This window comes from Capra hircus, chromosome 17, assembly GCF_001704415.2.
Source record: "Capra hircus breed San Clemente chromosome 17, ASM170441v1, whole genome shotgun sequence".
Taxonomy (NCBI): Eukaryota; Metazoa; Chordata; class Mammalia; order Artiodactyla; family Bovidae; genus Capra; species Capra hircus.
In genome coordinates this window covers 16,552,380-16,564,692 of record NC_030824.1, presented here as the reverse complement: position 1 = coordinate 16,564,692, position 12,313 = coordinate 16,552,380, and the positions used below count along the sequence as shown (strand labels likewise).

The 12,313-nt window shown below is 46.6% G+C and overlaps 1 protein-coding gene across 1 annotated transcript in view; it reads left to right on the top strand.

Moving 5' to 3' along the window:
- CCDC63 (coiled-coil domain containing 63) overlaps positions 203–12,313 on the top strand; it is a 39,984-nt gene continuing 27,873 nt past the window's right edge. The window contains exons 1-4 of the mRNA XM_005691446.2: positions 203–308; positions 4,878–4,977; positions 5,371–5,537; positions 10,384–10,573. Of these exons, the coding sequence (XP_005691503.1) occupies positions 4,969–4,977; positions 5,371–5,537; positions 10,384–10,573 (366 nt within the window). The 5' untranslated portion in view covers positions 203–308; positions 4,878–4,968. The remainder of the gene's footprint in view (positions 309–4,877; positions 4,978–5,370; positions 5,538–10,383; positions 10,574–12,313) is intronic.

Genomic DNA, 12,313 nt, shown 5'->3' with positions numbered 1-12,313 from the left:
CAATTAGTCAGTAAGGGGTGTCTCCGGGGAGAGTGTCCCTTCTTGCCCTCCCCCCAAAACCCCTTCCTCTGATCGGCTGTTCTGCTTCTCACTTAAGGGCCCTGCACCCTCCCAGCACCTTCCAGGGCAGAACGTCCGTCTGTGGGAGTCACAAAGGCGCCGTTCCAGGGGTCCGAGAACTCCCGGACCTGGGGCTGGGGGCGGCGCGGTCCAGCACAGCGGTGCAGCTAGCAGTTCTCCCAGCGCGGTCCGACACGCAGCTGCGGCTGTCGGACACGCGGTGGGAGCGGTCCTGAAGGCCGCCGCTGGTGAGTTTTCTCTGCGCTTGCAGCCGCGCCTGCTGCGTCACAGCGCTCCCTGCTGGGGAAATCAGATACCTGGTGGCTGCCCCTGGCCCCCGACTTCAGAGGTTTAGCTGCCCCTAAACTTGGAAAATATCCTGGCCCCCCTCAATTAAACGTCAATAAATTACAGTGTGTAAAATAACTCCAAGAAAGCCCAACAAACTTTCACTCCCCCCCCGAAACTGTCCCAATTTTAAAAAATTTGTGTTCTGCGCCCCGCTTAGTGCTGCAAGCATATGTTTTAACATTCTAACAGGTTATGCAGCCTTGACTTAATTTTGGTAGGATCCTTCTCTCTCAGACTTGGCATTTATAATCCACATAGTAGACTGTCCAAGGGGCCCTGCAGAGCCCTTCCAGGGGGGAGTCAGGATTTTCTTTTAACGGCAGATTGTTAAAATTCAGCAGCAGAGGAGTCTGCCCCCTCTACCTCAGCTAATTAAATATTAGACAATGAAGTCTCCACCCACTAGGAGACTTCATTCATTCCAATAGTATTTGCTAAGAGCTAATCATGTGCCCAGGATTACAGATTCTATAGTGGGTAGACTGAGATCCAGGGAGCTGGAGGCACTTTCATGATGCTCCCTGACCTGGACCTCTGGATTTGCTGACACTTTCCACCGCATGGGCAGCTTTAAGATTCCTCCCAAGAACTGCATACTCAGATTCTTGCTGGCTCCCAATACAGGAAATGTGGGAATTGAGGGGAGGAGGAGTTAGGCAATGGGGAGGAATAGAGCCTGTAGCCAGGAGAGAGAGAGCATGACCTACATTCACATTTTAAAACACTGCCTGCTAACCAGAACTGACGGCAGGTTGAATTTGCCCCGTGGGCCTTGAGTTTGAGAACCCTGACCAAAAGGGTGGTGTGCCAGGGGCCAGGACACCCTGCAGGGCTCTCTGAAGTCCAAGCTGTGTGAATGAGGGCTGATCTCTTCCCAGGGAGCAGAGTGGGCCCAGCCCAGAGGGCACAGAAAGGTCTGTGTTGGCTTCTAGAAGCTGGAGAAAAGCCAGTGTCCCAGGAGGAGCCTGGTTCTGTGTGTGTGTGTGTGTGTGTGTGTGTGTGTGTGTGTGTGTGTGTATCAGCCAAAAGGTAGAAGATGATGGAGTCTCCAGTTCTTGGGGGAAAACACACAACCAATTAGCTCAAGGGCAAGATAAACTGATACTTAAAAATCATGATTCACAGACAAGTTACATTCATCAGGCACCTATTATGTGCTAGGCTCTGCACAAAGAGCTTTATATACATTATTTTGTACTGAGCATGTGGGTGAGTATCTCCATTTGACAGATGAGGAGACTGAAGATCAGAGAGAGAAATCACATTGTCAGTGAATGTCAGATATCCTTTAGTCATACTTTTAGAAAAGTGCATTATAGATCCACTTAGGATCAAAAATCTTTAGATATAGAAAAGCTCCTGGACCATATGAAATTGGAGCTGTACAAAATTCTATAATTTAAGGAGGTCCTAAAGTGAGTATCCTTTACCCAAATCTTTTCAGTCTAATAAATCCTGCCTCTAGGCCTACCTTGAGGGCTCTTCCAAAAATAACCAAGCTATAGAACTTTAGTCTTTACTCTACTTCCCTGTCTGTGGAAATTTTCCAGAAATAGATATTTTCCTTCAGCTGTGATTTACCAAAATTCAGTTAGTCTCCAAACCCTCTAGAAACCCCCTAGAACATATTAGGGAAATGTCAAAGGTCCAATAGTCTCAGTCACTACTGTCTTGTCACCCAGCAGCTAGAGAATCATTTTCAAGGTAGTGTGTCATGTAAGGCAGGAATGCTGTAGGCCGCAATGAAGAAAATACTTGATAAGGATACCTTAAACAGCAGTGACACTTAACTCTTTCACTTAACAAGAAGCCAAGAGGTGGCTGTTCTAAGAATGGGGCAGTGGCAAACAGTGTCAGTGAGGACCTAAATTTCCCCCCATATTTCTTCTTAGCTCTCTTTAGTGTGACAGTGATATTTCTCCTCATGGTCACAGGATGGTTGCTCCAGCACCCAGTTATCATTCTTTCACAGTAATTTCCAAAAGCAAAAGAAAGGGGAATATGGACAAGCTCTTTTTGTCATAAAGAAATAGGAATAGACTTTTGAAGTCTCATTGGCCAGATCTGGGTCACATGCTCATCTTTTGACCAATCATTGACAAAGGGAAATAGGGTTACTAGGATTAGTGGGAACCAATCAAGATTCATCCTCTAGAACTGGGCACATTGACGAGGGACAAAATCAGAGTCCTGTTAAGAAGAACTTAGGCTGTTCTAAGAGTCATGCTAGCTCTATAGCTAGTTCTATAACCAAGATATTCCCACATTTCATTGGCTTAACATAATAGAAATTAATTTCTTTTTTTGGTAACAGTCCAATGAGGATGTTCATGGTTGGCAGGTGACTTCTTCCACAATTTGGTTTAGGGGACCTGTCTTGTGGCTCTGCCCATCTGGAGTTGCACTTCCCTTAAATGTCAGAGTGGGGAAGGGAAGATGGAAATGTCACATCCACATCTTAAAGTCATGGTCTGGAAGGGACACATCTCTCTGCTCACATCCATGGGTGAGGATTCATAGGCCTGCATGGATTCGGGAGGAGTTGGGAAGTATAAGCCCTGGTCAGGCAGCTACCGTGGCAACAATTCTTCATGAAGGAGAAGTGGTTGTTGGGAGACAATTACCTCATCTCTTAAAGGCTGATCTTCTTACATCCCTGCTTTTAAGGAACATCCTAGCTTTTCCAAACCTCTTGGCTCTTCCCAGTGGGTGCTGCGATCTATACTAGAGCACACACCTGTCTCTGAACACTCCTTTTATTCACTTGCTGCTCAGCCTTCGCCCAGGCACTTCTCTTTACCCCCAATTTCTTCCCCACTTTTCTTCTCTGCATGGTGAACTCCTATTAATCCTTCAAAACCCAAATTGAAAATCATCTTCTTTGTGCACCTTTTCCCACTGTTTTACCTAGGGCAGGGTTCATAGCACCTTGAAGATTGACTTACACCTGAATTCCCTACAATACTTAGCACACAGTAGCCTCTTAGTTTCAGAGAAGGAAATGGCAACCCACTCCAGTGTTCTTGCCTGCAAAATCCCAGGGACAGTGGAGCCTGGTGGGCTGCTGTCTGTGGGGTCGCACGGAGTTGGACACAACTGAAGCAACTTAGCAGCAGCATCAGCAGCCTCTTAATTTGTGTGCTAAAGAGATTTACTTACTTCAGGCGTGAGAACTCATTTGGTTGCAAGCAACAGAAAACTCATCTTGGATTATTTTAAGTGAATATGCTGATTCATGTAATTGGACATGACCCAGAGTATCTTCAGGCTTGGCTTTATCCAGGGCCTCAAATGATTCTCCCAAGGTCAAATTTCTCTTGAGTTTGTCTTCTGTCCTCCAAGACAGCTTTATTCTTAGGCTCCCTGAAGAGTTGCCAGCCACTCGCAACCTCATTCACATAGGTTAAAGTGCAGCAGGAAACAATTTCTCTCTTCCTGAATGTGCAAGCTTAAATTCCACCATTTACTCTGCTTGGGGTCATGACCTATCACAGAATTGATCACTCAGGCCAAGGCCTTGAGATAATGCAGATTAGCCAGGGGTCTGGCACTATGACTGGCCCATTCAGAGTCACAGGTTCCAATCTGGAAATGACCAGGAGTGAGGGAGGGTGTGGCTTCCTACTGGAAATTCCAGGTATTGCTACAGGAGGCAGAGGAATGCTGGATGCCCCATAAACCCACATAAATATTTTTTATGCTGAACTGTCATCATATGAAAAGACCCACATCACACCATTTACTGCGTTCTTACTTTGTGCCTGGTTTAGTGCCTTGCATACTGAACAACCTGAAATGGCTTCTAGAATTTCTCCTATTTTCCAAATGAGGAAACCAAGGCCCAGAAACCTGAAATGACTTGTCCAAAGTTAACAAGTGGCCAAGGAGGGAATTTTTCCTGAGATTTGATGGTTGATACAGCAATGCTTTAAACCACTGCACTGTAGGACCCTTCAGTGGGTGGCGGAGCTCAGAGTTTCTAGTTTAGGAATTTAGTTCCTGAAGTCTGGAAGTTGGGTTGCAGTGGATCTTACAGCCCCATGGGGTTCATAGGGTTAGCATTGTTCCCGCCTCTGAATACCTAATGCCTCTCAGTACCAATGGCTCCTGCTTTTAAAAGTGAGGGGAGGTTATCCTCACAGCTGAAGCTGGGTGAATTTCAATGTAACCCCATCAGAGGACACACTGCCTTGATGCCATTTTGCCCCTCTTCTTTGGGAACACAGGGAGCAAGAGGGTAACCAACATGCCAGAACCATCTGCCTGGCTCCTAATAATAAATTGTGAGAGGAACAGGTTTCAGGAAAACATTGCTTAAAAAAAAAAGCCTCTTCTCACACCCGGGCAGCCATCTGTCGTGTCCTCCTCTGGTGCCAAACTGTGGGAGGAGGGAGAGGGTGCTGCTGGGTCCGGCCCCACCAGCAGGGGTGGCTCACAAGTTTTCTTTGTTTTGCCACTCTGGACAGGGCATTGCAGAGAGAGAGAGAGGAGCACTTGCTGGCATTGACCTCCCTTGGGTACGGTGTCTGAGGAGAGGAAAAGCACAATTCCTTCAAGATGCCAATGGTGGGTAATAGCTCGTATATAGAGAGGGTTTACTGTGGGGTTAGGCATTGTGCTGTCCACTAAACACATATTAGCTTATGGAATCTTGACAGCAAATCTGTGTGCACCCATTTTATCGATGAAAGACTGGAGACTCAGATGTTAAGTGACTCACCCAAGGTCACACAGCAAGGCCACCTCTTCAGTATGTAATAATGAGGCCCAGCCTCCTCTCCACCTCAGCAACCCAGGGCAGGTTTTCCATGTAACACACAAGCAGCTGACATCACCCAAGGGTGGTCTTTCAACTCTAGCTCTGCCCCAAGCACCCTTCTTGCCCTCCATCCTTGAGTTGAAATGTGGGCTTTTCTAGTCACCTAACCTGTTGCTTAATACCCACCCTGTCTCACCCAGAAGAAGCACAGGAGAAAAGACCCTGAAAGTTCCCAGGAACCTTCAGAGAAGACCAAAGGGCAGCTGGTTGAGGGGGAGCTTCGGAAGCTGAGGCAGCAGTTCCGGAAGATGGTGGACAGTCGGAAGTCCTTTAACTTCCGCTCCCAGCAGAAGATCACGAACCAGCAGTAAGTGATGGTCAGAGAAAATCTGGGGTTTTGGTTTCATGGGGCTTGCCTTCTGATGTGGCCTCTGGGGCATGGACCCATTTGGGATAGCTTCAGTGGGGAAAGGAGATATATTCTCAGAGTTCAGGGTGTCTTGGGGACCCCAAGGGGAGCAGAGCACCCATGTTTCAGGGAAGGACCCAAACTAGAAGCCATTGCTGGTTCCTGTTTCTTTCATCACATGGGTTTTGTTCTTCCTTTTCTTGATCTCATCTGTGGCTGGTGGGAGATGGCTTTCTCCAATTCTTGAGCTACCAAGGGCCACACAGAGAGACTGTCCTTAATCAATTCCAGAATTCTGAGAATCCATCCCAGAATTCTCAGGACAGGGAGAATCTGATTGTCTCAGCTTGGGTCTGGTGTCTGCTTCTGGCCCAATCAGCTGTGGTCTGGGGGTTGAACTATAGGACGGAAAATAGCTATGGGTATCCCCAGCGGTTCTAGCAGTGAAGGTGGGGAGTTCCCAGAGAAGGGGAAATCACCCGGCAGTGGATACCCCAAAGGACATTTCCTGTTTGTGTGACCTTTTGGGATCTTCAAGACTGAATATTTGAAATTGAGTTGCCCGAGAAATTATGCAGTTTTCCCTGGGCAACAGAAAGATGTTCTCAGGGTTTGAAGCAGCAAACGTTAAACAGGCATTCTTAGATTCCGTCCAAGGAAAGGTGATTCATTAACTACATCTAAAATGTTTATATAGGCAGTAACTGCCTCTTAGTAGAAAGAAAATTTGACTGTTAGATGATGTGCGAAGTTCAGAGGCTAGAGGAGTTCTTTAGATTTTCCAAGGTTTGGCTTACTCAGAGCCACTGTTGGTCAGTATGAGATCACTCTGTGAATTAGAAAAAGGCACCCTTTTTTCAAGATTCTTTACTGCCATCTGTTGGAAACATCATTGTTATGTAGAGATTTTGTTAAAACACGACCAAAGATGCTTACTCCTTGGAAGAAAAGTTATGACCAACCTAGACAGCATATTGAAAAGCAGAGATGTTACTTTGTCAGCAAACGTCCATCTAGTCAAGGCTATGGTTTTTCCAATGGTCATGTATGAAAGTGAGAGTTGGACTATAAAGAAAGCTGAGTGCCGAAGAATTGATGCTTTTGAACTGTGGTGTTGGAGAAGACTCTTGAGAGTCCCTTGGACTGCAAGGAGATCCAACCAGTCCATCCTAAAGGAGATCAGTCCTGAATATTCATTGGAAGGACTGATGCTGAAGCTGAAACTCCAGTACTTTGGCCACCTGATGTGAACAGCTGACTCATTTGAAAAGACCCTGATGCTGGGAAAGATTGAGGGCAGGAGGAGAAGGGGACAACAGAGGATGAGATGGTTGGATGGCATCACTCATTCGATGGACATGGGTTTGGGTGGACTCCAGGAGTTAGTGATGGACAGGGAGGCCTGGCGTGCTGTGGTTCATGGGGTCGCAAAGAGTTGAACATGACTGAGCGACTGAACTGAATGAACTATCTCTCAGAAAAGTACAATAAGTCAGCAAATCGGTGATATGTTTTCAAGTAGATGGTGCTCCCTTGGGCTGTGCAGTCCATAGCCTGCACTTCTGTGCCTGGTGATCTTGATTCACAGTCTGTCCTTGGTGTGGGCATCAGGGAATGCCCACTTCCTGGTGTGTCTTCAGTTTTTCTTAAATCTTTCTTACTCTTCTGCATCCTGCTCTACCCGACCCAAGTCCATTTGATCTGGTTTCACTATGATGGAACTGAAGCGGGGGAGGGGAGTGAAAGAGTAGACATAAACAACCTAAAATAGGAGGAAAATTGGGTTGAGGTAAGTGAGGTAGTTAGGGTACAATATTTAAGGAAGTGCTTTTCCCCAGTGCTGACCTTGCACCTACACCACCCTGAGACTGAAGATCTCCTTAATTTTTGAAGCATCTCACTCCCCTCACTGCAGTCCCAGCCCTGCCTAAAGATGGACAAACCTTCCTTTTGCTTTCTTCTGACCTCACTACACCCTGAAAGCCTGGTGATAATCTTTGATGGATTATCCTGCTCTATCACTTTTTCCTCTGTACCTTTACAAAGACCCCTCCCATGAGGGGCTTAAGAGGGGCAGAGAAGTCCCAAGGGCCAGGTTTAGAAGACAAGAGCTCTAGAACTAGGTGTGCTCTCTGGTGGTCCCTAGCAGCATGTGGCCATTTACATTGGTAATTAGTTACAATAAATAAAATTAGAAATTCAGTTCTTCAATTTCATCAGCCACATTTCAGGTGCTCAGTAGCCACATGTGCCTGGTGGATGCTATCAGACAGAGCAACCAGAGGACATTTCCATCACTGCAGAATAATCTACTGGACAGTGCTGCTTTAGAGCAGTAGTGGCTAATGAGCCAAGTCTTACTGGCTGCCTGTTTTTATGAAGTTTTATTGGCACATAGCCACACCTATTCATTTTTGTGTTTCATATGGTTGCTCTGTTGAGTAGATGCAACAGAGGTCCTCTGGCCCACAAAACCTAAAATATTTACTCTTTACCGTGCTGTGAAAGTGCTGCACTCAATATGCCAGCAAATTTGGAAAACTCAGCAGTGGCCACAGGACTGGAAAAGGTCAGTTTTCATTCCAATCCCAAAGAAAGGTAATGCCAAAGAATGTTCAAATTACCTCACAATTGCACTCATCTCACATGCTAGTAAAGTAATGCTCAAAATTCTCCAAGCTAGGCTTCAGCAATTCGTGAACCGTGAACTTCCAGATATTCAAGCTGGTTTTAGAAAAGGCAGAGGAACCAGAGATCAAATTGCCAACATCCACTGGATCATGGAAAAAGCAAGAGAGTTCCAGAAAAACATCTATTTCTGCTTTATTGACTATGTCAAAGCCTTTGACTGTGTGGATCACAAGAAACTGTGGAAAATTCTGAAAGAGATGGGAATACCAGAGCACCTGACTTCCTCTTGAGAAACCTATATGCATGTCAGGAATCAACAGTTAGAACTGGACATGGAACAACAGACTGGTTCCAAATAGGAAAAGGAGTACGTCAAGGCTGTATATCATCACCCTGCTTATTTAACTTCTATGCAGAGTACATCATGAGAAATGCTGGACTGGAAGAATCACAAGCTGGAATCATGATTGCTGGGAGAAATATCAATAACCTCAGATATGCAGATGACACCACCCTTATGGCAGAATGTGAAGAGGAACGAAAAAGCCTCTTGATGAAAGTGAAAGTGGAAAGTGAAAAAGTTGGCTTAAAGATCAACATTCAGAAAACTAAGATCATGGCATCCGGTCCCATCACTTCATGGGAAATAGATGGGGAAACAGTGGGAACAGTGTCAGACTTTATTTTTTGGGCTCCAAAATCACTGCAGATGGTGACTTCAGCCATGAAATTAGAAGACGCTTACTCCTTGGAGGAAAAGTTATGACCAACCTAGATAGCATATGCAAAAGCAGAGACATTGCTTTGCCGACTAAGGTCCGTCTAGTCAAGGCTATGGTTTTTCCAGTGGTCATGTATGGATGTGAGAGTTGGACTGTGAAGAAAGCTGAGCGCCAAAGAATTGATGCTTTTGAACTGTGGTGTTGGAGAAGACTCTTGAGAGTCCCTTGGACTGCAAGGAGATCCAACCAGTCCATTCTGAAGGAGATCAGCCCTGGGATTTCTTTGGAAGGAATGATGCTAAAGCTGAAACTCCAGTACTTTGGTCACCTCATGCGAAGAGTTGACTCATTGGAAAAGACTCTGATGCTGGGAGGGATTAGGGGCAGGAGGAGAAGGGGACAACAGAGGATGAGATGGCTGGATGGCATCACTGACTCGATGGATGTGAGTCTGAGTGAACTCCAGGAGTTGGTGATGGACAGGGAGGCTTGGCATGCTGCGATTCATGGGGTCGCAAAGAGTCGGACACAACTGAGAGACTGAACTGAACTGAACTGAACCATTTATAGAAAAGTCTTTGCAGACCCTTTGCCCTTGAATGTTCTTTACTGTTCTAGAGTGGTGCTTCCAAAACTTTAAAGTGCATAGAGGTCACTTGAGGATCTTGTTGCAAAGCAAATTCTGATTCAGTAGGTCCTGGGTTGGGACCTGAAATGCTTCATTTCTCCAAGCTTCCAAAGGACACTGATGCAGCAAGCCTGCAAATCGCACTGAACAGTGGGAATAGGCTGCAAGGACTTTGCAAGAAATTCGGCCTTTGTGCCATTTCACATTGTTCAATTGCTGTGCAGTCACCCAAGCCTTCTTTTCTTTTCAAAATCTCCATTTGCCCACGTCCTTGACCCCCTCTCTTCTCCAGAGTAGACAAGGGAGAGAAAGAAGACTCATGTTAGCCAATTTCATAAATCATTAGCCCCTGAATAGAGGAGCTGGTGGGGGTTAGAGGTTCCCGTGCAGCTCTGTGTTGATGCACAGTCCAAAGATCCTGTCTGATGGGTTTGCCTGTCATTACCAGAGATAATTGGCTGGAAAGCTGGAAAAGAAGGTCTGCAAAATCAGATAGATGCCAGTGAGCTGCTGACAAAAGAAAACTTGGGGGCTCCCACCATGTCTAGGTAATGGGTTTTGACAGGCACAGCTGCAAATTGTTCTGAGGGGAAAAAAAAAAGGTATCACTCAGAGAAGGGTGCAGAGAAGTGGAAGTTGCAGTGAACTGGATCAGAGGTGATGTAAGTTCAGGACCTGGACTAGAGACCTTGCGTGAGTTCCTTCCAACTTGCTGGGTTGGGAAGTACCTCTCTGAGTCTCTTTTCAGGGTCAAGGGGCCTGGAGTGTCCAATCCAGGCAAAGCCAGGGGTTCAGGGTTAATCATGTGCTGCTTTCCCAACAGCAAGGAAATCAAGACCTTGCAGGAGGAGCAGGATGAGATCACCCTGCTTTTGAATCTCATCAAGTCCTCCAGGAACCTGGATCTCAATGAGAAAAACTACCTGGAACTGCGTTTCCTGCTGCAAACTAAGGAGGACTACGAGGCCCTGATTAAATCAATGAAACTGCTGTTGGCTGAACTGGATGAGAAGGTGTGGTCTTTCTCTTAAAGGGTTAACCAGAACACTGAACAAGGGGAAGGAGTGGGGGCGGGGTACTCCCCACCATACCCTGCACTGCTGGCTTTTCTAAACCTGTCTCTACCACCATTGTAACCCCTAATCTCTCAGTTCCATTGATCCATTTCCCCACTGTGGTCTTCAGTGCCTCCCTATTACACTTAGAATAAATGCCCAAATCCTTACTGTATCAGTCAGGAGAGGTTAGGTATGCTGCAGTAACAAACACTCCCTCTCCCCAACTCAGTGGTTTAAAACAACAAAGGTTTCTTTTTCGTACATGATTTATGGTCTATGGTGGATGGGCTAGGGGCTCTTAAATCCTCTCATCCTGGGGCCAGGCTGATGGGATAGCCCCCATCTTGGACATTGCCAGGGGTTGTGGTAGAAAAAAGTGAGATCCTGAGGGTCTCACCCTGGCAATTGAGTGCTCCAGTGTGTCACGTCTGCTCATGACCCATTGACTCAAGACAGTCTACAAAACACATAAATACCCTCAGTGCCCATACCCATCCAAAAATAGTCAACTCTACCCATTCACAAAAGGACCTAGGAAGTGCAGTCGTCATGGGTCCAGAAAACAAAGAGCTAGAGACATTTGCTGGACAGCATTCATCCCTTACTGTGGTTTGAAAGTCCCTATGTGATCTAGCCCCTGCCTACCCTTCTAGGCTCATCCCATGTTATTCCTTTCTGAAGTCTTCTCACTCCAGCTGCAAAAGCCTTTCTCGCTGCCCTCCCCTACCCCGCTAAATAATGCTGTCTTTTCTCACCTCAGGGCCTTTGTGTATGCTGCCCCCAAATGCCTCACCCTAGTTGCTTATCTTTTTCTCAGCCTGCTGCTGCTGCTAAGTTGCTTCAGTCGTGTCCGATTCTGTGCGACCCCATAGATGGCAGCCCACCAGGCTCCCCTGTCCCTGGGATTCTCCAGGCAAGAACACTGGAGTGGGTTGCCATTTCCTTCTCCAGTGCATGAAAATGAAAAGTGAAAGTGAAGTTGCTCCGTCATGTCCGACTCTTGGAGACCCCATGGACTGCAGGCTCCTCCGTCCATGGGGTATTCCAGGCAAGAGTACTGGAGTGGGTTACCATTGCTTTCTCCGTTTCTAAGCCTAAAGGTGACTTTCTCAGGTCTCAGGGAGGCCTTCTCTATGGCCTCTATCCAGTTTAAAGTATATCCCCCTGGTATTAGGTTCCTGGCCAGGAATAGATAGCACACCCAGTCAGGGTACTCAGAGAAGTAGGGCACTCTGGAACCTGGAGTAAATACCCCTACCTCCCTTGTCCTCTGGGCTCCATCCACACTGGCTGCCTTTATGGACCCACACTGTTGTCTCTCATCTCTGCCTTTGCACATGCTGTTCCCTCTGCCTGGAGTGCTGGGCCCCATCCTCTCTGCTTGCGGGAGTCTTATTCATCCTTTGGGTCTCAGCTCAAATGCTGTTTATGCAGGATAGTTGTCCCTTCATTTTTCCCTGCTATGTGCCCCTTCTGTGTGTGTCCAAATTATCTTCTCTCTCCCCTCTCCTAGGACTCAACATGCTTCCTGGGTTGTTTCCAGTCCTAGACTGTAGGTTCACTGAGGGCAGAGGCCACTCTGTCTTGGATACTCTCATACCCCTGTTGTCTGGCATCAAGCGGTGGTTTGATAAACATTGATGAATGAGTGAATGAATGAATATATGAATGTATGAGAAGAAGGCAATAAACGTG